Genomic DNA, 27,795 nt, shown 5'->3' on the forward strand with positions numbered 1-27,795 from the left:
CGGGTAGGTGAAGGTGGAAGCCTTGGATTTATCTTAGAAGGCAGGCAGCGCTCGAGCTCCGTCGCGAGTCCCCCCTTGGGTTTGCCAGCCGCGGCGCGATTGGGAAGCGAGTGCTCCAAAATGGCCAAGAGGCTCCTGCTGTGCGCTTTGCTCTTCAGCTTCCAGGCAGTCTCGGCGGTAAGTGAGGGAGGCGGGACGGTTGCAGCGATGCGGCTCTGCTGGCCCCTTTCGCCTGCTTGGCTACACGTGGCCGGGAGAGGAGCGAGAAGGCGCCCGCAGCCTCCGGGCGCCGGGGTGGGCTCTTCCCGAGAAGGGAGTCGTGGGCGCGCGGAGTTGCTTTCTTTCCTTTCTTAAGCCGGCGGGGAAGTTTCCCAAGCCCCGGTGGAGCTGGAGGGAGGCCAAGGAGAAGAAAGAGCCCGCCGGTGCCGTCCCTTCTCCCCGCGCCCGCAAAGCGGTTCCAGCTGGAGCGGAGGGCAGAGTGCGCGCGAAGGCGCTTTCTCCCCCGCCCCCCTTGCTTTCCCCGGGCTGCGGGCTGCGCCCCTCCCTTTCGGCGGGGCTTGCAGGGGCTTAAAACCCGGTTTTTTGAGGGGGGGGGCTCAATGGCCTATTGTGTCGGGTGTGTGTGAGGGGGGTGTAACCCAGCCGAGGCTGCCCCTGAAGGCTTAATTCAAAACAGACCGTTGACTCTCATAACCTGACTGGAATTTCGCTCCCCTCAGCCTCAAAGCTTTCCCCCGGTGTTGAGCCGCCTCTCCCCTTCCCTTCCTCTCTGAAGCTAGCCGGATGTTCGCTGAGGTGGTGCTCTCTTGCCACCCCTGGGTTTGAACTCTTACCCCCCCCTCAAGGCAGAGTGCTCCCCAAACTGGCCACCTCTTTTACCTGTTAGCTTTTCAGAGTGTGAGCTTTTGAGAGTCAGAGCTCCCTTCTCCAGACAGAGGGTTCCCCCTCGAAAATCTTGTGGGTCTCTAAGGTGCCACTGGACTCAAATCCTGCTGTTCTACCCACACGGCTGTCTACCTAAAACGACATGGAAGATATTTCTCCAGATTAGAGCGAATGCATTGTGTGTGTGAGAGAGAGCTCTACTCATGGCAATGCTTCCCATCTGAAAAAGACTGCATTTTCACATCATGGGAAGCAGTGATGTCTGCGAATGAGTCATGTAAATGGATGGCCTTGGGATGGCTGTGCACAGGAGACTACTTTACAAAGATCAAAGTTGTTCTGATATCGTTGATGGAGTTAAGTCTTGGAAAAGAGTGTTGACTGAGTATGTGTCATGGCAGCTGCTAACCAACCCTGGTAGTTCCTATTGTGGCTTGTGACTGTTTCTCTGGCTTAAGGAAAAGAAAAACCAAACGAGCACTTCACCAATATTCTGAGCTTAAGTATGGCAGGTTTCATTCTATAGTAGTATAGAAATGTGCAATAGTCCTCTACCTTTGGAAGGAAAAGCAGGAGATATCATTTACTGGATAAATGGATCCTTAAAACCAAACTTGTTCTCTGTGTGGTCTAAATAAGAAGAATAGTAGAATAGTCTTAGCAAAAAAAATTTAAAACCTCAACACCTAAACTTGGAGCACTAATACATCTTCAAAGAGATTCCCCCCCCTTGTGCTTGCACAAGCAAGAATTTTGTGTCTTGTGTATTTGACTTGGTTTGTGTGTGTGGTTTTTCTCCCCTTCTTCCCCCAAGATTATTAAATCAAATACCTTAGATACCAGCGGTAAAATTGACACTTAAAGACCAGAAGGCAGACGGGAATTTTCTCAAGAGCATTTGCTTTCTTGGTGTCCTCCCAATTAAACATAATGATTAACTTGCTGCCCTGCTGTATCATCAAGAGAGGGCATAGGTGCTTGTTAAGTTGCCGGCAGCTTTCTACATCGGTGCCTCTCAACAGATGAAATTCTGTATGCTTAAAAAATTGCTTGGTTTTCTTGTTGCTGGGATTAGAGTGTGAGATCTGGATGCAGACACTAAAACTACTTTCTCTGCACCTTCTCCTGTTTGCCTGCATGATACTTGTTGCTTGCTGATCTCAGACATGGCTTCCCACAGTATGACATGTGGAAGACTTTCAGGCTGTCTAGGCATGTTGACTTGGGAGTGAGTCCCGTGGGCAAGAGGGTGTAAGGTTTCAGCACTGAATGTCAGAACGGGTACCTTGTATTTTGGCAAGCGCAGTCACAAGTTGCTTACATGCTCCCAAAGAACTTAGGTGGTCCCCCACAACTTTTACTAAGTGATAAAAACTGAGACCGTGAGTCTGCAGCTGTATCCTTCTGAATATGCTACAGCTGCCAAAGTTTGGCTGTAGCATCTCTCTTACAAGCTGAGGGCCTCCAAGGAATCATGGTTGGAGTGTGTAGGACAAAATGATTGGGAGAGAAATCCCTGTGTCCAAATATTTCAAGGTCAATTCCTGTTCCTTGGAGGATGCTCAGTTTCCCTTAACATCTCAAGGCTGCTTGAGTATGCTCATCTTCTGGCTGTTTGGTGGGAATTACCTTGAATTACATTGTCCTGCCTGTCTAAGGAGTGCCATGGAGTACACAAAAGCCCTGACCTTGGCGTGGTTTCACTGCCTTCCTGATAGGTACTTGACCATGAACTTCATTGTTAAGAGGGAATGATTGGTAGGTTTTTTTTCTCCGTACAGCAGCCAGCAGATGTCACCACTGAATAAACCATTTGGTAATTTAGAACTGCCACTCCCCGAAGCTTTTAACTTGACTGTAGAAAGCCTGCATTTGGAAACTCCTTTTAAAGCCTCATAGGCTATTGGAATAACTGCTGCAGCACACATTTCTTCAGCACACATTGCTCCACTAGAAAATAAAAGTTTAAGCTATATGTATTCTGTATCTGCTTTCAAGACCAAGGCAACAATTGGTGTGTGTGTGTGTGTGTGTGTGTGTGTGTGTGTGGAGATCATCTTATCCAAATTTCTGCAAGGGTTAATCCATGGGCATGCGTGTCATTTCTTGTAGCTTGTACAGATATTGATGGCTTGTAGATGGATGAATGTACAAATTGACTTCACCAAATCATTGTCCTGGGAGTGAAGTGAGAGGTGGTATCAAGTTCTCTGTGAGTTGATCTGCCTCTGGTTCATTCACACATGCAGGTATTCATATGATGAATGGGCATGCCTTGGCTGGCCCTGAGGCCTGTTGGTGTCAGAGTAATTATTTCTAAGTTATAGTTCTTGTGATCATGGCTCAAGTGTGCATAATTAAGAAGGTATATCAGATGCCTCAGGGGTTAAACTTTAGGGTCATACTGATGCACCTCTGGAACAAGCTCATCTATTGCAGGGATCCCTAACCATGTTGAACCTGTGGACGCTTCTGGAATTTGGGGGACAGACGATGGCTGCTGTAACAACATAGCTGCTATCAGGTCTGGTTCCAATTACAAAACATTGGGAAGTTCCAGAAAATATTAGGAGGCTTTAAGCCAAGCCATCCCCCTATGAGGAAGGTAGCTGTTTCCCAGGGAGAACTGCGTGCTGATCACAGGCGATGCCTCTTGGTCTGTTCTGAACCACGTCTTCCAGTTCAGGAGACAGAAGTCAGGGCTGGTCCTTTGCCTTGGGGAAGCAGCAAGGGGGGGGGGGTACTAGTGGATGCCATGTTGGAAACCACTGATCTCTTAAGTACCTGTGTGAGAGTGAGATGCAGAATAAATTACTTAGCATGCTTGCAGCTCGACTTAACTCACTTAAAAAGATCCCCTGGGGCAAAGGTCAGGGTATGCTCCCATTTCTTGCCTATATAGATGCAGATGCAAGCGACTTATTGATAGAGCAATAAAAAAACAGCTAATACAGTTTCCAAGGACACTGCTGCCTCATTTCTGTATGTTGAGCAACAAACCTGCCACGTTGACAGAGAGCCAGGTAATGCTCCAACTGGTTCTTCCTCTACTTCTTGGTTTGTTTGTATATGCAAGCTTCAGTCTTAGCGTGCTCCAAATGTTAAGATTAGAGTTGACATCTCTGCTGCAACCATGTCTTTATTTAGCTGGCATGCTTACTTGAAAGTAAGCGATTAGCTCTAACGTGAACCTGTTTAAGATCTTTGTGTATAATGTGCATTTTTCTGTGAACATGCCTCAGATCTCATGTATGGGCATTCTGAGTTCTGTAGTGGCATAAAGAAAACATTTTCACTTTTTCTGGTAGTACTTATACTCACGAAGTTTCTCAAGTTTTGCTGCAATTCTGAGAACAATTTCCTGGGAGGAAACTTCATTCAGTAGAATGGAGACTGACTTATGATCATACCTGCTTAGGATTGTTCCTACAGCTGTCCTTGGTAGACTTAACTATCTCTCCCCATCTTGACTTACACCTACCTGAGTGTTCCATCTCTATTTTGGGGCCTGTAGCTGTCACTATAACAATGGTGATGGATAGACAGTTGAGGCATGTAAGATAGTTTGCAGCTCTCCTAAACTTGAACGATGAGTTACTACAGCTTTAATAAGGCTGCTTATTACTAGAGATGGGCACGAACCGAAATATGAACCAAAATTAAGCACGATCCAGGCCGGTCCATGGTTCGCGAACTGCGGTTCGTCAGATCCCATTTCTGACAAACCGCAACAAACTTTAGGCTGGTTTGTTTGGTTTGTTTTTTGGTTCGTAACTGCAGACAGCCTGGTGCCAATCGATCAGTTTCCTAAGCAACGGGATGGACTTCCTGCAGACCTTCTGCTGGCCCGGAAGTGACTTTCTGCTGGCCCGGAAGTGATGATTTTCTGACCCGGATGTGACATTTTCATGAACCAAACGAACCGGTTCTCGAACCAGGGGCAGGTTCTTGAAAGTTCGTGGTTTGTGAAATTTGATGAACCACGAACCACATGGTTTGGTTTTTTCGGTTCGTGTCCTACCTATTACCTGAAACTGCTTTAGTGATGAAATATTAAACTAAATTGGGGCAAAATATTGAATCTTCCTATGGCACAGTCTCATCTGTGTGAGTCTAAGAGAGGTTTCTAACAGTGCCCTTTGGAATGCCACCTTCGGACAAACTTGTCTCAAACTGGCAGTAGGTACTACAAAATCCAACTCTTATTTTATTTATAGCACTTCCTTTCTGTAACAAAGGACTCAGGTAGCACCATTTTAGGCTGCAGGCAGGGGAGTTCTCTACTGCATGCTAACATTGGCTGTGCTGAGAATTTGGGTCAGGGGGAAATATTCAAATATTATGTCCGTCCCCTCCTGCTGACTTGGTGCAGTCTTGCTCAGAGCCTGAGTTTTTCTCTCTGGAAGTTACCAGGTATTGTGGTAGAGGTGGAAAAAATCTGACATCTGAAATGAGTCATTTTAAACAGCTTTTCCTTCAGCATGTACTCCTTTGCCTCCTCTTTGTATGCCAGGGGCAGGAATGTGTAGCCAACCATCTGAGGTTTTTGTATATATACGATTTTAATTGCTGAATTTTATTGTAAAATTTGCTATACGATTGTATTTTATGACTGTTGTCCTGAGCCCGTCCTGAGCCCACTTGTGGGAAGGGCGGGTTAAACACTGAATAAACTAAACTAAACTTATACTGCTGCAACATTGGTTTAGACTCTCAATCAAGTCACAGTTCACTGTTTAACTCTCAACATAGATATCAGTACAAAATGAGCATTGTGATGGTACATTACTCTGTCTAAGGGCTATATAGTGCACATCAACATACTGGAGAACAATTCCTGATAAAAGCTTGGCATGTCAGTCTTTACATTCTGAGAGTTTGTATTCTAGAGCCAGATTTGATGTATTTATTCAAACCCTTTCCCTTATTACTAGAACAGCCTGTAGGATTCTGCCTCCAAAGCAAATCAAGAAAGATAGTATGTCAAGAACAAAGTTACTGAAGAATGTACTTGGTGCACTTGAATTTTGCATCCCCAGAATAACACCTGGGAACTTCTGTCCAACAGATAAAACATGAATAAGCCTGAAGTCTCTGAATAATACTAAGCAAGTCTGAATCTGCATGGATCTAATAATGTAATGGAACCGAGCAGATCTTTAGAAGATGTGATAAAAATCTTTAGTGCATGAGATTCTTGAGAGAGAACATCTTGGCACCTCTTTCTTTAAAAGATCTCCTTCAAACAAATACAGTTCTTATAATTGCCATTCTCTCCGTCAGTGCCTTTTAAAGTTGCCCCTCACTACATGTGCTGAAAGTTCCAGCTCTTTTACTAATTCTTCTAAACTCAGTAGCAGACTTTGGCACACATTGTTTCTTTTGCAACAGTTTTGTATAACTTTCAGTCACAAAATATTAGAAGTTGTGGAATTGGGTTTTAAGGCTGCATTCTAGATCTTCTGGCAGTACATGTCTATAACTTTCACAATATCGAACAGTCTGAAATCAGGCGAGAAACATAATTATATATTACCTCTTTTGTGAAATAGACCCAAATCTTTAATTTCCCATGTGTTATGAATGGAGCTTAGCTTTGTAAGTGGTTAATTAGAGAAGGGATTGGATCTCCTTAATTTAACTGGGAAAGTAGTTGTTGAGGGAATATTATGTGTTTGACACAAGTGAGGCTTAATGATGCAGGGTAAAATGAGTAGCTATGTATACATCTGATGGAGTATAGTATTAATCAGGGCTTTTTTCTGGGAAAAGAGGTGGTGGAACTCAGTGGTGGAACTCAGGACTGCACAATGACGTCACTTTGGGTCAGCTGGAACAAGGGGGGAGTTTTTTAAAGTTTAAATCACCCTCGGTGAAAATGGTCACATGGCTGGTGGCCCCGCCCTCTGTCTGGAGATCAGGGGGTGGGGCCACTGGCCATGTGACCATTTTCAAGTGGTGCTGGAACTCTGTTCCACCACATTCCAGCTGAAAAAAAAGCCCTGGTATTAATATAGTTGGAAACATGCTTGGATTATTAATCTGTAATGCTCAAAGGGTTGAGGCCCACAATGGTGTAGAAGATAAGAGTATTAAGATCAAATAAGGGGGTCCTAGATTCAAATCCTTGCCCACCGGGTGGTCCCAGTTAAAATGGAATTAGGTGGGAAGACTATTTTAAAATTTGGTCACTTCTGTTAAAGTACATGTTTTGATAATAACAGTTGTTTACACCAACTACCTTGTCCTGTTGGGCTAGCCGTCCTAAAAGTATAGTTCTTTTTTGGAGTGCCCGATTGCATCAGGAATGCCAGCTGCAAATGGATTCCCAGCGAGGATTACCCTTGGAGGTGTTTATCTAGATCAGAAAAGTACGTTGCACAAGATTCAGCATGTACTCTCCTTGCTGTCATCCAGCTAAGAAAATAGCACAAGTACATGGTTGTCATGTTGGCATATGAATACAGACTTACCAGTCTAACAAGGAAGATATGTTGCCCTGTTTTGCCTTCTTCTGGGAAGTTCTGGCATGAGCTGGCACTTCTTGTTACCTTGAGGCTGCTCAAGATTAACTGACTTTTCAGTGTTTCTCAGTGTGGTGAGCAGAATTACCCCCTGTTCTTGAACTATGAGAACTGAACTCTGAGCTTCATGTCTGGTTTAAAATAAAACCTGGAGTCCAGCAGCACTTTAAAAATTTAACAATGGCTGATTCCGCACACGTTGGATAATGTACCTCCAATCCTCTTTATAGATCATTTGGAACAGATTTTTTCGTGTGCAGAACAAAAAATCCACCTCAAGTGATTGATAAAGTGCATTGAAAGTGCATTATCCAATGTGTGCGGAATCAGCCCCCATTTTCTCCGGCTCAAGCTTTCATGAGTTGGAGGTGATGCCATCAAATGCATGCAGAATTTATACTTAAAGGTGCAGATAAGAGAAAGGTGGTTGGTGAAGGGAGTTATTAGAGAATGGCCAGCTTAAAAAGTATCCAACCAAGAGTGATTAATTCAATGGAACTGGATGAAGTTCATTCTCAGCTATTTCAGGAGAGTGGCCATGTTGGTCTGTAGTAAGAGAGCAAGATTCGGGTCCAGTAGCCCCTCAGAGACCAATGTGATTTCCAAGCTACAAGCTTTTGAGAGTCAAAGCTCCCTTCAGGTAGCTGTTGTTCTTGTATTAGAAACATATCTAGTTCCTCCTACAAAGGAATTTTAGGCCCTCTAACATAATGTATCCTGGTTATCTGTATGGTCAGGAAATAGTTGCAATCAAATAGAAGAGTACCGGCTGTTTGTCAGATTACTTAAACTGGCAGAAAGTATCATCAGTGCTATGGAGTGAGTTTTCTGTGTATAGAAGAGTGATTCCGCACACGTTGGATAATGCACTTCTAATCCTCTTTATAGATCATTTGGAACGGATTTTTTTGTGTGCAGAACAAAAAATCCACCTCAAACGATTGATAAAGTGCATTGAAAGTGCATTATCCAATGTGTGAGGAATCAGCCGAAATGCTGATTCTGTTAAATGGTCTTTACCAGCATGCACGCATGATTTGATAATGCCTTGAAGTCAGTGTACTCATTGTAAGAAAAAATGCATATTGTATGAAGATCATAGAAATGTAAGGCACAGTAAACCACTGACCACCTGAGATTTAAACTGTAATATTGGCCTGTTCAGATGCATAAGCAAAACCTATTTGGATGTGGCTATTCATGATGCAGAGTAGAGGGAAATAAAACACCCATGTCCATGTTAGTAGGGACAGCGGTAACATTGTATGGAGTATCTCTTTCTGTACTCCTGCAGTAACATAGGATACTTGCAGCAGGGGGGGGAAACAGCAGCTCTTAAACTAGTTTGACTTCTCCAGGGAGAATGTTGAGAAACCCTTGCACTCAGAGCACCTGTCTTAAACTTTGACTGAAATGGCTTGTCAACTGTTGATGCTAGTGTTACTGATCAACCTGATACACTCTTCCTTCCACCAGTAGCCAAAAACACAACTCTTGTGCTCTAGGCTGCAAGATGCCCACAGTTGGACTCTCAAAGCATTGTGCGAACTCAGCTGATCTTGTTTGGCATGATATAAAGCCTAAGGTGATATTGGATGATCTTAAAACACCAGCTAGCAGGCAGTACTTGTTCTTATAAGGCCTGTTCAGACTTGATGGCGAAGCATTTTCTGTACATATCGAGGAACCTTTCGGATAATGGTGGACTGGCCGTTAATTAATTTGATAGGAAAGAACTGGTAGGCAAGGCCTGTACTTGTAGTCATGTTGTATTTTGCTGAGCTAGGAGCTTGAAGTGTGAAGGCCTCTTTGTGTAAATTTTCTCCAATATGCACCTATATTTAGACGTATGGCTTTAGGGTTTCTGTGACCGCATGATGGGCTAATGATGTCCTTAATGTGCTATAATTCTCAAGATTCTCCAGCCCATTAGATTCTCCCATCTTCTCTCTTATCCCTGCCATATCCTTTGATTCTGAACTAGGCAGAGTAGCAGCTGCTCATAAATGTAGGTACTCCTTGCTGCTTTATGGGCAGTTTTTTTTTTTAGGCAGGTAGCATATCCTTTGCAACGTGATTTCCCCATTAATTCCTTTCCCTTGTGTTCTGGCCTTGGGACAGCTACGTGATTTGATGTCACAAACTCCATCTCTCCCATTCTGTATTAACATTCAGATGCTACGGAGATAAGTGAAGAATTCTGCACAGAGGAACTTCTCATCAAGCCTTCTAGAAAAAACTACAACTTCCTATCTTGAATCTTGGTCCCAAATTTATGACTGTCATTTCTAACAAATACGTTTGCGCTATAGTGCAAAACCATATTTATTTGATGAGCTTCATTTCGAATATTTAGGGGTGCGCTTCAGAGAAAATGCAGAATTCAGATATGCAGGTTAAACATGGCTTGGCTGCAAAAATTGTCAGATCACTGAGACTGCCATGTTGTGTCTTTTCCATTGAGTTGCTGACCGTAGTGACTGAACTGTTCTAGTCAAAAGAACTGGCAATTTGGAACTATGCTCCAGTAATACTATATCCGTGAAAAAGCACCAAAATGTCAGCTTGAAACAACATAATTTGTAGTGGCTACTTTTTTGCTTGATGCCGAAATTGTATATGATGCCAAAAATGCATGCTGACAGTACAGTGTGTGTGAAACCAAAATGTTTGCTTCTGTTTAGATGAGTGAACCTCTGGTAAAAGTGTGGCCTTACTAGGCATACATACATATCTTTTAAAAATGTAGCTCAGATTGAATCCCCTTTCTATACCACCAGTTTGGCTGATTTACCAGTAGTTCTTCCAAGCTTTAAGGAGGGGAAAGCCAGAAATGTAATGTGGCTAAATTTGTTAGATGACTAGAAATGGAGAAAAATTGTCTTGTGAATGAAATTGGCTTAAAACAGTCAAACGTGTTGGCTTGGTGAGGGCGTTCGTGTTGAAGTAAATGTCATGAAAAGGTCCTCAGCAAAACAATGCTTGCTTGGATTTCATGGCTATGGATTTCATAGCTGAATTTAGACTAGGATTTTAGAACTAGTGTTGCCTTCTCACAATATCCCAAGCAACTATAAAAAAAATGGTTAGTGTACAAACTTTCCTACTTTGTGGATACTTGCAAAGGAGTTTGCACTGGATTCTCCTACTTGTTTATTGAGCGTGCAAGATAATTTATGTTGCATTCATTTGTTTTATGTCTTCAGAGATTTGGGTAGCAGACTTAACAGTTGCATTATAAGTATATGCTTTCACATTTATTTAAAACTGTGCTTCATCATGCAAGGGCCCTACTCTGTACAATACTTGGTATGCCTGAAAAAGCTTTTTCCTAATGATCATATTGCTTGGGACTGCAGACATCCTAAAGTATGAGAGCTATGTGTGGCACTGAAGCAGTGTTGCAACTGAAGATAGTACCAATTAGAGTTCCCAGTTCCCAGTCCCCCAGTGGGGACAGGCTGATCTTTCGCTCTCAGCCTCTGCCCCTTGCTGCCTCTTACCTGGCCAGTGGGTGGAAAAAAGTTGTAGGGAGCGAGCTCTGAAGTCACTTCGGGGCCTTTTTTGTCCCCCTGGGAAAATTATGTCAAATGACGGTAGTACCATGTGCATGGTAAGTTAACCCTGTGCGCAACCCCCTCTCAAGACCCCCTCATCCTCCGTTTGAACCCTGGGGAAACTGGCAACCATAGTACCAATATGCTGAAGTAAACAAAGCATTTTGAAAATCTTAAAGTTTTTGAGTTTAAAGTAGTTGATGTTCCCAGTCACTTGAAATAAGGACACAGTTCATACAAATAGAGCCAAAGTTTAGAGAAATAACAAACACACCTTGGTTACACTTGAGAAACTAAATTTGTCTTACATGTAAACATATTTGAATCCCATCTCAGTGTGGGACAAAGGTGGGACAATAGATGCTTAAAACAAAAAATGAAATATGTATGGGAAAACTGAAAACAATGGCGAGTTCTGCTGTGTGTTGCAAATGTCTGATCAGATTTATAAATTCAAATGAAAGCACAGCAGTTTCCCCAACAGCAAGGCTGAAATGGGCTACAGACAGGTCAATCCTATTAGAAACTGGGTGGTAAAATTACTCTGAAAATATATCATTGGGGTGGGTGGAAAGGTTGGGATGATACGTGAAACTTCAGGCACAGACTTCCCTGCATATAAAGAATAGTATGTTCAGGAAGGTTAGTCTAAATCTGATGCACTAAGAGCAGAACCACAAGTGACAAAAGGCATAGATTGGACACCTGTCAGCTTCCCTCAAGTTTTGATGGGAAATGTAAGCATCCTAGTCTTGAAGCTTGGCTCTCTGACTGCTGTCCAATGGACTTTTCAACTGTCACTTGTCCAACATTCCGCCAAGCTGCCTACATTTCTCATCAAAACTTGAGGGAAGCTGACAAGTGTCCAATCTGTGCCTTTTGTCACTTGTGGTTCTGCTCTAAGTGTCTATGTGAAGGAGTTCAGGAGCTCCTGACTTCCCCGATCTGTGCAATGCACATTTTCAGTATACCTTTCCACCAAGGGCAGGCAGATGGTGCTTCTTTCCCATTTTAGCTATCCTATGACGTAGGTAAGGCAGTGAGTGTGACTGGCCCAGGATCACACAGCAGGCTTCATGAATGGGTGATGATTTGAACTTCGGTCTCCCCTAGTCTGATGCTTGAACAATGATAAAACACTGGCTTCTCTCTAAGTGTTTATGTACACTCAGTCCTCCGCTTGTATAATGTAGCTTTACCATTTGATTTTGTTGGTTGCATTATTCCTTCCCTGATGTTTCTAGAATGCTTTGAGCAAAGTGCTTCCTATTACCTTGGTAATCCTTACACACTAGCTCTGTGAGGTAGGTAAGTGTTGGCTCCTTTCAAATATGGGGCTGAAGCAAGCAGACTGGTTTTTCTTAAGGCCACCAATTAAGTCTGCCTTTGTATCAGAAATGAAGTCTCCATTCGAGTTTCACTTGTAGCCTGGAAACTTCACTTCTAGCTCCAAGGGCCAACTGTGCAACAATTTCAACACGTTGTTCAGACCTATTTCTGTCCTGCATAAAGTTTGAGGATAACACCTTATCCATTTTAATTGCGTCAGGTTCTCTGTTATAAACCTTGAGGGTTGCTCATGGAGACCGTCAGTGGAAGGTCCTCTGCCTACGCACCAGTGTCCGTGCCAAGGCAAAAAGCTCAGACTGTTCAATGTCATTGAGCTGCCTTATCTCCTTTAGCAGCATATACAGAACAGTGGTATCGGTGGATAACCTTCTCAGTTCTGGGTCAGTAACCTCTTGGAGAGTGAAAAATGACATGCTACTATGTAGTATGCAAGTCTGGCTGAGCCCTCTTCCCACACCCATGGGAGAGAGCTGATGGGCGGGACATGTATGGTCTGGGATGGGGTAGAAACTTCCAGACTGGCTGTAAACTTTGTTTGCAGGCCTAAGCCAACTATAGATGAACTCCACTGGCATAATACTTGTTGATTACTCTCCCAACCATAAGATAAAGCTGGCTTCACACTGTGGTTCATGGCCTGTGATCTGGGAACTCCTCAACTCAGATTTCAGCTCTGCCATGAAATTGCTGAGTTGCCTTAGCCAAGTCGCTTGACCTTTGAATTTCAGCTCTTCTCTCCTCCCAGCCCCAGTAATGTAGGGAATATATGCTGGCCTGCCTTACAAAATGGTAGACGGGTTGCAGAGGAATTGTGTGTATAAATGCTGTATAGTCCTCTCCTTAGGAATCTGGCTAGATGGACACCCCTTTCCTATAACTAGATTCAGACCATTGTCTGCCCACTGACCATTTGTGTCTGCCCTCAGGTCACTGAGGATTCCTTGTGAGTAAGCCAGCATGGTAAGGAATGCTCTTTGCTGTGCTAGCTTTTACACTTATAGTTTGGTCTTTCAAAAAGACAAATCAATTATTGAAAGTGGATTATTTATCTCATACCACCACCTGCAGCCAGAAAATACTATAGGACTTTTCTCTGCTACTTGTATAGCTTGGAACTCACTCTGTATGAAGTGCTTATGTGTTGTGTCTAGTGGTATACATGTTAAGATTTTACAATCACTGGGCCAGAGAGCTCTAAGCTCAGCTGTGAATTTTTTTTTAAAAAAATATTCAGTTAACTGGATTGTAGCAGTTCCAGCTTCTCTATGTGCTGTGGGAGTCCCCAATATTTTTCAGCCTATGGGCAGCTTTGGAATTCTGATGCAGGGTGGTGGGCACAACAAAATGGCCGCCATAGGAGGCAGAGTCAACCACAAGATGTCAGGAATTGATATTCACACATCTCTAATCCTAACTCTTCAACATTTCAGGTGGAAGCTTTGCTGAATGCCTTCTAAAATGGACATAGTATGTACTTTCTTGCATATACACGGCTTCCTTTCAGTCACACAGTGAAGAACCTCGTGCTGTGTTGGCGGCTGCTACCAAAGCAATTTTTAAAAATTTTGCACAGCCAGTCAGAAGCCCTGCTGGGCAAAAGCCCCTCTTTCCCTGCCCATTTCCTAAACAAACTTGGCAAGCACCACGTAGAGGACCCTGGGATATACACTACTCCCTTTACTAGAGACTGTGTTTAGTAAAAGAATGGAGGGCTGGATGGGCATATAATACATTCTGCCTCTTGAAGAATATTAATAGGCAAGTGTGTGAGGTTTCAGGTATTTATTGACTCTTCTAAGAAGTGGGTTATAGAAATAAAGGTATTTAAATGCCATGGCTTTCAGGGAATGGGAAACAGTAGACCAGTTCCCCTGAGTTTGAGCTCTGTGTTTATCCTGATGGAGATCTGCAGATTAGATTGCTGTTGTCTTTATATATGGATTCCTTGCATTTCCAAGTTTCAGCCTATAATGCTTCCTTCACTAAAAGTAGAACAAATACCAGCTTTCCCTATGGGAACTAATAGAGCCACAAGGCTCCTGTATTTGCTGCAGCTCAGCAACGTAACTAACCCTTCGTAATGACGTGGATTTTTTTGCAGACTTCTCGTAACGTGCCCTCCGATGCACCGTCTGGCCATAACCATGTATCACTTGATGTGCTGAACAATACCTTAGTGGCCTCCTCCAAGATAACTCTTACTGATGAACTCCTTGAAGTGGTTGAATATTTAGAAATTAGCTCATGGATAGGTAGTCATTAGATCAATTTAAGCACTGGAATAATGACTCCCCCCCCCCTCCAGCTATTTAAAAAAAAGGGTTGTACAGGAGACTTGGAGACGGTGAACTGGAAAGTGTTCATTGGTGACACCACTAATTGTACAAACTTCATTGTGGACACCACTTTTCATTGCACTGTTCAATGTAAAACACATCCCACTGTTTCTAACTTCAAAGGTCTACAGTTCAAGAATGAATAGGGGTGAAGGAGCAATTGCATGGGTTGTACATCCATCCATTGAATATGGGAATTTTCCAAGGGAAAAGATTGCTGCATCTCATAAAGCTTGCTTGCTTTATTTTACAGCATCCAGTTCAGAAGTACTGTTGTTGGACAGGGGCAGCCCATCTGCCTCTCCAGAAGTGTCTCTTCCCCCACCTCCCCCATGATGGTGGTCCAGGTTGCCCAATCTCACCAGATCTCCGAAGCTAAGCAGGGTCAGCCTTGGTCAGTATTTGGATGGGAGACCACCGGGGAAAGCCAGGGTCACTGTGCAGAGGCAGGCAATGGCAACCCACCTCTGAACATCTCTTGCCTTGAAAACCCTACAAGGCTGCCATAAATCAACTATGACTTGATGGCCACCCCCCCCCCCCCGAAACTCTGCAAAATACATTACCATCTGCTTTATAATATACATAATATTTCTATACATGAACACTGTGGCTTGTAGAATTGTTAGGAACAACGCACAATGTTGTTCCAATTCGGAAGTATTCCTCTAGCCTTGAGTGAGTGAAAAAGATCTTTCAGTGGCTGACTTTCGTGCTGGTGATTATATCACAACTGGCTAAATGGTGGGATTAAAACCTTCTGATGGGGGAGGGGTGCCTGGTCACGGTACAGACAATGAACATCCCTCGCACTCAAGGCCGAACAACATAAGCCATCATCTTGATTAGGCGCCTATCGCAAGATTTCCCTGTCTGCAGACGGGCATCCCCGCAAAGTGTCCAGTTTCTGCCTTGTTGTGTCTGCGATGGTAGCAGTGACTCAGCATGGAAACTTTACCTTGTGTTTCCCTCCCAAGGACATCCCTGCTGTCTGATCAGGCACATGCCAAAAATGTCTGAGGTGTGGGAGGCAGGTATAGCAGTCACAGCAAAGGGAAGGTGATAACAGCGATAGCAAAAGTTTCCTGTTGGTGCGCAGCTTAAGCCTGCTTTTCATTTGGAGCATTTGACAAGTTATCTGTGCACTTTTAACAAAGGGCTGAATCTCTTTTTCCTTTTTTAACCTGCTCAGGCTTGATAAATTATATTGGTGATGTGGTCGCTTCTGAAGCATTTTCCGTCTGCTTACTTTTCCACACAAGGCAGTTTGGGTGGGTAGCCTTGAACTGTGTGATTAACATTAGGCCAGTGTTGTGCCTCTGGTTGGTAATGTTGCCTCATTGTACACACTGGGATGATGTGTTGTAGGTCAGGTTCAGGGGTCACCAATCATCTGTTCGATGAGCTCCTTCTAAGTAAAAAAATCCCAAGCTACTAAAACATCTCTTCGAAATTTCTCTGTTAATATATGGAATTTGCTTCCCCAGTCTGGCATGTTAGCAAGTTTTTTACTGTCCTTGAAATAACGTAGACTAGGAAAAGCGCCAGAAATGGAAGCTTTTGGCTAAGCAGCACAGAGGAAAATCCTATGAAATAAAGCTAATTGGGGGCGGGGGGGGGGATGCAAAGCAGATCTTTTTGCCATGTTCCCAAGTCTTCTAGGGAGTGCCCATGCTACTATGGCCTTGTTCATACTAATAACTATAGGAGACAAAACTGTTGGGATGGTTCCATTTCTTCCTATACTGCAGGCTGCACCTCTATATAAGGGTGACAGATTTTGCGGCAAGGAAGGTGATGGGGGGGTGGGGGTAGAGAATTCTGCACTAGTTGTCATATTCAGGGATTTTTAAAACTTGAAAAACATTCAGTCATGCAAACCTATGCCCATAGTTTAAAGTGATTTACCCCATTACAGCCTGTCTTGTGTGATCATAAGTAGATCGTTCATGAAATGCTTTTATTCTGATTTCCATTGTACTTCATTTATACTCTGCCTTTCTGCCCAGTGGGAGAAAAGCAGCTTACATTATCTTTCCTCTTACCCTGTGAGGTAAGTTAGGCTGATGGAGAATGACTGGCCCAAGGTCACCCAGTACATTTTATGACAAAGAAGAATTTGAACCTGGATCTCCTCAGATCTAGTCCAGCTACTAGACTAAAACCGTTTCTTTAGATACCTTGATTTTGCTCCCAATGGAGACCCAAAGCAGCTTAGATTGTTCTCCACTCTTCCAGTTTGTCCTCAACAACAACAACCCTGCGAGGGATGTTAGGTTGAGTGTGTGAGACTGGCCCGAAGTCACCCAGCAAGTTTCCATGGCAGAGTGGCCATTTGAACCTGGGTCTCCCAGTTCCTAGCTTGGCATGCTATCCATTATGCTATACTGGCAAAGGTAAATATAACCATAGTAAAATAGCAAGATGCGGGTCCCGTAGCACCTTAAAGACCAACTAGATTTCCAGGGTTTGAGCTTTTGAGAATCGTGCTTATACCCTGGACATATAGTTGGTGTTTAAGGTACTACTGGACCCAAATCTTGCTCTTCTACTGTAGACCAACACAGCTACCCACCTGAAATGATCTTCATAATAAAATATTTATTGTTCTAGCATTCTTCTCTAATAACCAGTAAGGGATAGGATCATCACCAAGCAGCTCAGGGTGGACTAGAAACGGTCTAGACACCAGTTTCTTCAGAGCCCCATCTGGCAATAGATCCTTCCTTTTTTTGCTTGGAGGTCTGCTACTGCTTTATAAGCAACTTAAACGAAGGTCTGGGGATTTATACAAGCAGCTGAAAAACTGCTGGAAGCACAATAATTGGCTACAGTTGAAAAGTGAATAGTATCTTACAGCTCATTAGGCATTTTGCCTGTGGAATAAGTAGAATGCAAAGCTCTTCAGTTGGAGTCCTTCAAGGCGTCTGTTCAAAAGGTAAAGATTGCATACTTTGCCATTCCCTTTTTATATAGCTATCCTTAACTGGGGTTCAGAAATAGTTGCCAATCACCTTCTTATGCTACGCTTGCTACCAGATAATCTTCTCTTAAGGTTGTCTTAAAGAGACTCTTATTTTGTGTATGGTCTTCTAGTAGCAATATAGTTCTGGCTGGCTGCCTTACTCTCTAATGACAAGTAGTACGCCTTTTTAGGGGTGTCCTTAAGATGTAGTTGTAGCAGTGGACTGTGGTTTCAAACCTTCCACCCTTGAGTCCCACTGAGTGGCAAGCGTATGGCAGGAAGAGGAGGAGCCAGCATTACAACCTCACTGGTGTCTAGTCTAAGGCCATGGGCATCTGACCAAGCAGTATTAGGAGCTAAAGTAACTTCTCTTTGTATGGGCTTAGGAAGCAAACTTTCACACAATTTTAAGTTAAGATTTTTTTTAAAAAAAACCTTTTAACAATTAATACAATACAACTATTTTTTCTTTAACTAAACACATTAATTGCAACCATATAGAAACTTTAACCAACAATGTCTTTGAAAAGGTAAAACAGTTCAACTTGTCTGATTCCACCAAGTGAGAGAGTCTTTTCCCACAATCCTTCTAATTTGAAGCAACTGGAACCCAGGCTTCTGTCCTCTTCTTGGGGAATTACAGCCTTGCAAAAATAATAGAATCTCAGTAGCACCAACCAAACACAATACACAAACATCACTTTTAGTCATATTGTCTACATACAACGTTTCTGATTACCTTATTCAAGGTGATAAGAGCATATTAATTATTATTAAGCTCCTCAGCAACCAGCTTCTTCCTCAGCTGCCTGTTTGGTGTAGTGGTTAAGAGCAGCAGAACTCTAATCTGGAGAGCCAGGTTCGATTCCTCACTCCTCCACTTGAAGCCAGCTGGGTGACCTTGGGTCAGTCACAGCTCACTGGAACTCTCTCAGCCCCACCCACCTCACAGGGTGATTGTTGTGGGGATAATAACATACTTTGTAAACCGCTCTGAGTGGGTGTTAAGTCGTCCTGAAGGGAGGTATATAAATCAAATGTTGTTGTTGTTGTTGTTGTTGCCTGGCTCTAGCTACTGACTCTACCATACTGGGCTCAACCAGTTACCTCATAGGGGTTACACCAACCCTCAGGAATTGTATTATAGTGAGGAGCAGGCTAAGGGTTAGGGCCATGGAAGAAATCCTCTCCATCGCCTTGCCTCGGCTGCTCCTCTCAGTGGGCAAACTGTAACATCTTCCTGCTTTATGTGAACAGCGTATCAGCAGGGGCTTTCGATGGGTAACAAAAATGTCTGCTCAGGTGCTTTCAACCCAACAGGTGGAACCCTGGACCTACTTCCCAGCCCTTGAGTTGAAAACCACTCATGGGCCCCTTCTGTGTTAGGTATTTTTGCTTGGCATAATGATTTGTTCAGATGGCTTCATGTGTACCAGTTTCTTTCCTGTAGGACAGGGATGCCATTCTCTGTAATTGTCTGGCTGTAAAATGAGATGATTGGTTTGGTGGTGGGGGGCGGGGGGGAGGATGATCTCCCATTTAGTTCATTTTACCCACATGGGAAGCTAGAAGAAATGGCGATCCTTTCTTTCTCCCCAGACCTTTTGAAAAGCTGTGCAGCCAGCTGTATGTGAACACTATTTTTGGCTGCCTCTTGACAGGGCAACCAAAAGGGCAGCTGAACTCATACAAGGGGAGGAAATCTTGCAAGAGTTCAGGAAGCCCCTTAGGGGTCCATACGTCGCATGCCATGCTGGTATTAAAGAAAGCAAGGGCAGAAAAGAAGTCAGCAGGTTTATCTCCAGGGTGGCAAAAACAGTAGCAAGGCAGAGTGCTGGTGGTTATGGAAACTAAGCCAGAGGTCAATACTTGTTTGTGCATTCTTTATAAGGATTCCTGCTCCTATTCCCTACATGTAGCAGATCATTTTCTTGTCACCCTTTTTGAGTGCTACATAGTTCAACTGTCTTGGTGACAGAGGACAAATGGGATTGTAAGAACGCTGCTAAAATGCAGACCTCTGTAAAACAGCTGAGGGCTGGAAATCGAGTTGTTATTGGAAAATTGGCAGCTGTTTTGATTGTGTGTGGGAGATTTCACTTCATTAGCCTCCGATGTGCAGCCTTAGAACTCATAATGCTACCTTCTCATGCATGTGTAGTCAAAATTGCCTGGGGAGTGTAAAGTAACAAGCGCTGCTGAGTAGCTCATAAGAGTGTATCTTTCTACCAGCGGTCTGCCTCCCATCTAGCTACTTCCAATTTCGAGAAAACTGTTTTAGCAAACCGCGCACCTACATAAAACAAGATTCTACAAGGAGGGGTTCCAAGAAGAATCCACACTGCTTGGCTGGTTTAGCTACAAGGGTCTGCTGTAAACTCTTCCAACTAACAACTTGTTGGAAGCCATTTTAGGTCTTAAGGACTTGTTACACACAGCTGGTTAGGAATTGTTAACTATTGAATGCCTTAGGACTATCTTGAAGATGTTTTCTGTATGGTTCTTCTGGGACAAGTGAGAGCTCATTCTCACTTCGCAATCTGCTTTCTCCGGTGAAAGCCAAATTTCATGTGAGCTTTTGTAGAAGTAAGTTAGACTTCCGTGTCATATCGAATTAGACCCATGTAAAAGATCAGAGCACTGCTAAAAAATAAACAGCTGCCTTCTAATTCATGACAGAGGCAAGTGGCATTATCTGGCCATTCTTCTTTATGCAGCTTGCCTATGTTTGGCTTCTATGACAGTAGAGGTGCTGTTGCAGATGTGGTAGGGTACTATTCAACATATATTTGATGGGTTCTTTGGTAACGTGGGTAATAAGAACAGAAGAGGAGACTTTGAGACTGAAGTCAGAGTTGCGATGTTCAGGAGTGGGTTCAGAAATGTGGTGGGCCAGTTTCAGTGTGCTGTGCTTCATGTATCCCAGTGGTAGGAAAGGGGCTGCAAAGAGCTTTAAGTGGCCCATGTGAATGCAGCCTCAGTGACTCTCTATGGAAGTAACCGCATGGAAGAGTTCCTATAATCTGCAGAAATTGTAGCAGTCAAATTTAGCATTGCATTCTGGAGTCGACCTCCAAGAGAGGGGTTGGAGTTCTCCAGGAATTAACAGCTGATCTCCAGGCTGTAGAGGAATTGGCAGCTTTGAAGGGGTAAAAATGATGGTATCATACCCCCACTTGGACACCCTTGCATACAGTCTGACCGCCTCAGGCACTGCTCCCAGATCTCCAGCCAGTTCCGAAGCCAGGGTGGGCACTCTTAGTTGTTTCTGTTTGTTCTCTGGTGCTGTCAACTTATCCCTTTTACTGCTTCCCTTTAAAGGCTAGTTTAATTTCTTCCAGGAGCAAGCTGAACTCAAGAAATATTAAGCAGATGTAATTTTGCATTATTCCGAGTTTAAATCTTGGCATCCTTTACTGTGTGTTTGCTACGCATTGGGTCCAGCAATCTATTTGTATGAGGATCATGGATTTGTCTTCAATTTCCCCTGCCCCTCGGCAGCCTTTTCTAATCTGGGAAAGTTAGCTCCTTGGCAGAGATGGCTGCGGGGGAATAGGACAGCCATAACCCGTGGCGGTTCCCAGTGGCTCTTATTTGTGGCAGCTGGTGGTGGCAGCGGGGAGGACTTTTAGCCTCGATAGCGCATCCTCCTATATGCAAAAGATTTTATTCATTTTTACAAGGGAAAGGAAAGCACTGTGGTTTGGCCTCTTGGTTCTGTTGGAAGGCAGCTCTTGCCGTCACGAGTGGATGGCTCAGCTACCACTGAGACAGAAGTATAATGTGTGCAATATGTTTGTGAACAGAATGCACAAGCATGACCTGTGTCCACACCCCACACGGCACAATAATGGACACTGTACTAGAATGCCTTTCCTTTCTCCGTTTGAAGCTTTATTTTTATTTTATTTATTTATTTATGACACAGTGCTCTTGAGCAGCCAAAATAATTATGACTTGCAGTGCAATCCTATGCAGAGTTACTCCAGTCTAAGTCCATTGAAGTCAATGGCCTTAGACTGGTGTAACTCTCCATAGGATTGCACTGTTAAAGGTGTTAAAGGACTGAAAAAAACTGGCTACTGATAAAGTAACATTGGGATCTTTGTCACAAAATAAAAAAAGACAGTGGCTCTGAATTAGGAAATTCAAAGTGATGAGCTAAGAGAAAAGCAATAAAAATGGGCTCTAAGATCCTCAAATAACAGAATATGAAAAGAAATATCAGTCCTACCTAGAGAGCATGGACAAAGTTGAATGGAATATGGAGTATTCAAATGGGAAGGCATAGCGAGGGGTAGTCAAATAATGTGCATTCGACAGAAGAATTCTTGGGGGAGGGGGGGAAGACCAAAAAATGGAGAGGAAAAGACACAGCGTGCCCTGAACCTGGTACTCAGAGTCAAGGTTTACAGTACATTTCTTAATCAGAGCAAAAGTCTCTTGACTTCTCATAGATCTTCATCTGTGCAAGATTTCAGTAATGTGTCTAGATGCAAGTGCTACTTTTTTAGCAAGATGCCCTTTGTGGAAAACAGTCACTTGGATAAGTTCTTAAAATAGCCACTGCTTCCTATCTTACAGCAAACCACAGATATCAGTCTTCCCCCTGAAGATCTTGACTCGTCAGGAGATGACGATGACGCTTTCTCTGGTTCTGGCGAAGGTATGTTGGGCTGACTAGTTGTGAACAACACTTTCTTTCTGACCTCTGTGTTTATTCAGAATAGTGCCATGAGGTTTGTTTAATCTGCATAATCCCCTTTTATAAGTCTCATATCAGTATTAGAATATTTCTAAGTGCTTGATACCTGGGCTAAGACTTGGCAGGAAGGATTTAGCCACCAGAAATAAGGTGGGTGCTTGGAATTCAGGTTTTTTTTAAAAAATCCCAATCTGCTTGGGCATTAAGGAGTTATGTTCTGTTTACCTCCTTTTGGTGAGGAAGATCAGTACACAATGGATTGGTTACTTAAGGTGCGCTCATGAAAATGGAAGGTATTTCCACTCACTCAAAAAAGGACCTGGTTTTTATGAACTTCCCACACCAACTGCAGTCCATTCTAATCCCAAGGGCCTTTCAACACGCAGGATTAGCTTTCAGGGTGGGACTGCAAAAAAGAGGAGAAAGCGGTAGGAAAAGGGGAGCTGTGTTCACAGTTTTTTGGAACCCAACCTCGTGTTGGCTGGGTAGATTAAAAAAAAGACCCTAACTAATTTGTGTTAAAATCTTCTTTGGAATCTTCCAAAGTAAAGATGGAAAATATTTTCCTTTTACAGAAAGCAGGGGGAAATAATAGTGAACCAAATGATTCTTTGATGCCCATCAGTAGAGTTAATAAAATTTTAAATCCAGATGCAATCCTGGGTCTGCGTGTTAGTTTTAAAAGAGGGGGAAACAAGTTCTTCTTGTAGTACTGATAAGTATTGCTATGAACTATCAGCTTTGGGGGAAGTGGAGTTGTGAAGTATAGTTCCTACAAAAATTTTCTATTCCCTTGTCTGGATCTTGTTTCATAATCCCCTTGGTGGTGGGATCTCCACAATATTGGCTAAAGCAAGCCTTGATGTTTTAGGTTCTCTGCCCCATGGATCTGCAGTTGCCTGGAACGTTCCACTGCAAGACAGCGTAAACTCATCATCGAGTCCTTCAGTGGCTATGGATTTGGAAGATCAGGAAACTGAAGCCCATGGAACAGAGAGCCCTTCAGAAAACTATGACAGAATACCTGTATTCCCAACAAACATACATGTGTTCCTGCCGAACGATCCAGTGACTGATAAGCCAGCAGTAACTGTTGAAGAGGAAGTGGGCGTATTCACAGAGCAAGCTACAACAAGTTCGGCAGTTGTAACAGAAAGGATCCCAATAACACATCATACCTCTACACTGAGAATCACTACTTCACATGATAGTACTGTTGAGCCTGTGTTTGAGCCTGAAGTACACCTTGATGTCCACCATGATCTAAGTGGCAGTGACAGAGGAGCACCTACTTTTGATATTGCGCCCACTATTCACAGTCTGGATGCTGCCAGTTCCACTACAACATCCTTTGTTCTCACCAAGGATATTTCCTCTCAGCCTGAAAACGTTTTGCCACCTGAAGATGGATCTGGAGATCAGGTAAAAATTCAGTTAGTTATCCATGCAACTTAATTTTATCCAATTTTATGCTAATACTTGTATGTTGGACCTAGTTGATGACCTATCTGTTAAATGTTACTTACTCCAATTGTTGCATTGTTTCCGGTAAGTCATAGAGCGTTTTCTGGGTTGCATTCTTCTCTAATATCATAACCTGCCAGGAGTCTCTGCGAGAAAGGCAAGCTATAAATGAACCAGAGAGAAGAAATGTGATGTGATTGTTCTCTGTTTTCAGGGAGATTTTACATTTGCTGTACCGGATGAAAAAAAAGAACTTGAAATGGAAGACAGGGCAGTGGAAGAACTTGGGAAAGGAAGCAGAGCAGCAGATCCTGGAGCAACAGAGACGAAATCTGCAGAGACCTCCCAAGGACTTATGGACAGGAAAGATGTTCTAGCAGGTATGCAGGGATGCTTCTGTGACGACAATTTGCCCTTTCTCCATGTAGTTCAGATGCTCCATATTTTTATGGGGTAGTATTGGATATTATACACCTGCAGTTAGAGCCAGCATCAGCGTTGTTTTAGAAAGCTTCATTGTGATGGATAACATCATGAGTTCAAGGGAACTCCACTCCAGTTGCATCCTGAAAGCTGTTACGTACAGTGGCTGTTGACCCTAGAGTGCTGTTAACTGTGCTTGGACCGAGGTTGAATGAGTTAGGGCTGTTATTTGCCCAGGGATAGCAGGCAAAGTCCTGCCCTGGGGCTACAAGCCCCATTGGGCCTCTTCACTCCAGGGGGAGCGAGCAATGATTTGAGGTGGGGGACTACATCCCTTCAGGTTGTGCCTGGAATTGACATCAAGATGCTCTAGAAATTCCCCAAATCTCTGTGGTTCTGACCACAGAGAACAGGGAATTCCTAGAGCGCCTGGCAAACTTATAACGAGTAGCTGTGTTTTGCACTAGCAGTAGTGTGAAGTAATTTAGCACAGGCTTTGTAGATATCATGTTGTATTACCGTGGCGGTGTTTCTTTTATTACAAGGAAAATACAGAAGAGATCTTCATTCACTGCCTTTTGCAGTGTCTGTTATACCATGGAATAAAAGGATCTTAATTCAGTTGTGTGCTGCAGCTCCTTAAAACGTTTGGCTATAGGCTGTCTTCCAGAGCTGAAATCTGGATCCTGCTCACATAAGAATTCTATTGAATTTGGCAGCATGAGACAAAGGGATAAGCCCCAAAGGTTGATTGTATGCAGTTCTTCATCTGGTTCGTGAAACTTTTCCATATACATACTATTTGGTGGCTTCCCTCTGTTGTGCAAAGTTGTAGTTATTTATGAACAACCGGAAAAGCATGGTTATTTGTTTAATTATTGCTACTCTGAAAAACAAACAAATCTCTAATCCTTGCTTTTTTTCCACAGGGGTCATTGCTGGTGGACTAGTAGGCCTACTGTTTGCCGGTTTCCTAGTTGGGTTCATGTTGTACCGGATGAAGAAAAAAGATGAAGGAAGCTATTCGCTGGATGAACCAAAACAATCAAATGGGGGCTATCAAAAACCACACAAACAAGAAGAATTCTATGCATAAATGAACTGAATTTCAGGACACTCTTTTTTTTGCTTGGATTTCTCTTCTGTCTCTGGACATCATGAGTTCTCGCTGCATTTTAAAGGGGGGGAAAACCAAAGCCATAAGACTGGGTGCAAACCTCTGCCTCCTTGCCATTGGGAATGACTATATTTTTCCGAGTCAATCTGGATGAATAAAACCCTAACCTGCTTTCTTGCACAGAGATTACCTGTCAAGTTGGACGGGGGGAGGGACTACCCTTTGTCTTATCTAAGGACTCCTGGGGGGAGACCAAGAACAGATTTGTATATAGCCTTCACGTCTTAGAAAATGCTAAGAAATTAGTAATGTGTATATTAAAGACCCGCCCCTCCCTTCAAACTTTATTGGCCACAAGTGAATCTCGTTTTATACATTAACAAAGCTGCTGTGTAGGTCTGAAAGGGAGAAAACTGCACAATGATTATAATGCCAAGTCACTTACCTTGCAGCTGAACATGAAAATCAGGTGGAAGGGAGAAAGTCCTCCCAGAAAACTAAAATATTTGTCCAAAGTGGTGAGATGCTTAAACCATGGCCCTCGCTAGGGCAAAGGAGACATTCTTCTAGAATGCCTTGAGAAAGAGAGATCAAGGGGAGAAATTTATACACTGTGCTTTAGAATCTGAAGCAACACCAACTCCTGGGGAGTGGGTATTTTGAAAAGTTTGCATTTTTTCCAATTCCTTCTGGTCTTACTGACTGTGGTGTTATTCCTGTTTGCAGTGTATAAAGTCCATGGTAGTACTCCTGGGGCCACCACTTGGTTATCTACCTCTTCTGCATTTTTTTTTTTGTGTGGTAGTGGCTACTTCTCGATTAGATCTCCAAACTCACCCTACCGTGCAGCACCTAGAATACTGGGGTGTGGTATGCCGCCATACAGGACTGAGCACGCTAAGAAGTAATGAGGGTTCCTTCGGCTGCCAAGACCCAGGGACTAGAATCATATTAGATTGGCATCTATTACATATAGTATGATTCTCTGAGTATAGGCTCAGCATGCTGAGCCTAGGGGGAGTTAACATCTGTTATGTAAATGCTTGGCTTTTATCTTGGTCCAACTCGTGCTAGAGCATTAACATACGGTTTGAAGAGCAAACGTCCTCAGAAGCCGTTCTGTGTAGAAGAGAGTTAATGATGAATTGTGTGCCTTCATCTCCTGCGTGTGCCCCAAATGTAACGCAAGGTCCTGTTGGGATGCATGTTGGTGGGACCCAACCCATGAATGTCAGCACTTCCAAAGCAGTATTTAAATGTTTTAAGAACACTGTGTATATGTGCTGGGAGGGAGGAGCTCTCTTGAAAACAGTGGCTGATGTAGAATAGGTATAGATGTATGATTTCTGTTGTGTACAGGATGACATGGATATGAGCTATGCTTAAACAGATTCTTTTTTTTCTTTTTTTCTTTTTTGTAAAGGTTCTGGATTCTTTGGGTTTTTTAAAACAACAAAAAAATAGAACTACCACAGGCTTTCCTTTTATTTCACCACTTGTTAGTTTGCAGAATACTTTTGCCTGTAAGCCAAAGCCTGAGCTGACACTGGGGTACTTTGCATATAAGGTGGAGGAAGGGGGACTTTGCATATAAGGTGGAGGAGGAACGGCAGGGGGAAGATTAGGTCACCATAATAGTCTGCGCTGCCAGTCCAACAGTTAATGCCTTCCAAATCTCTCCCTGCCCCAAAGACCTTCATCTTTCTTCTACTGATGGACTAAACACTAGTTTCAAGTGTGTAAACCAGACTCTTGACATAATCAATACAAAGCAAATATCCATTACTGCCTTTTTACAAATGTGTTTTTTAAGTGTTGGTGTGTCCTTTTATGTTGTGAAAAGATAATGACATTGATATTTGTGGGCATAGGAAATGGCTTCTGTTTGGCAAGAATGACTATAAAACTGGTGGGTTTTTTTTATAGTCAAGCGGAAACTGGAACCCAAGAACTGTAAATGGTGCAAATGAATTGCTAATTTCCAAATGCAAGTACTTCATTTTGGTTCCTTTTGTATTCCACAACCATACACATGCAATAAAAAGACACTCTGCCAAATTAAATTGCTTCATGTCATTACTTCAACCTTTTTGTTACCATTCCTTGTCCAGTGTCACCCCACCCCACCTCCGGGATACTTCCTTGAAGCAATCCACTAGATTTAAGATGCTGATGTGGAATTCTATCAGTGTGGTACTGCTGATAACTTGGCTTAAATTTCAGTGCACTTGAACCCAAGTGTATATGCGTCTTACCTTGGGTGTGCATGAGTGGCCAGGAAAATGTATTTGGGTTCAGTTCTACTTGTACAAACAATAGTGCAAGAACTGCCTCAACACAACACTTCACTGTAATTTTTACTGTTACAATGTGCATAGGGCACAATGGAATGTGCAAGAGAAGCACATTTATTTCCTTTTGAAATTATGTCAAGAAATACCTTGCGCTGTATGGCGCATATTTTCTGCT

The 27,795-nt window shown here is 43.1% G+C and overlaps 1 protein-coding gene across 1 annotated transcript; it reads left to right on the forward strand.

Moving 5' to 3' along the window:
• SDC1 (syndecan 1) lies at nt 1–26,776 on the forward strand. The gene is made up of 5 exons (XM_054989123.1): nt 1–177; nt 22,202–22,283; nt 23,194–23,744; nt 24,001–24,166; nt 25,139–26,776. Exons 1-5 carry the CDS (start codon nt 121–123, stop codon nt 25,303–25,305), a joined length of 1,023 nt encoding a protein of 340 aa, XP_054845098.1. The 5' UTR covers nt 1–120; the 3' UTR covers nt 25,306–26,776.
• Nucleotides 26,777–27,795: the final 1,019 nt, after the last annotated feature.

The sequence above is a fragment of the Eublepharis macularius genome, chromosome 1, assembly GCF_028583425.1.
Source record: "Eublepharis macularius isolate TG4126 chromosome 1, MPM_Emac_v1.0, whole genome shotgun sequence".
Taxonomy (NCBI): Eukaryota; Metazoa; Chordata; class Lepidosauria; order Squamata; family Eublepharidae; genus Eublepharis; species Eublepharis macularius.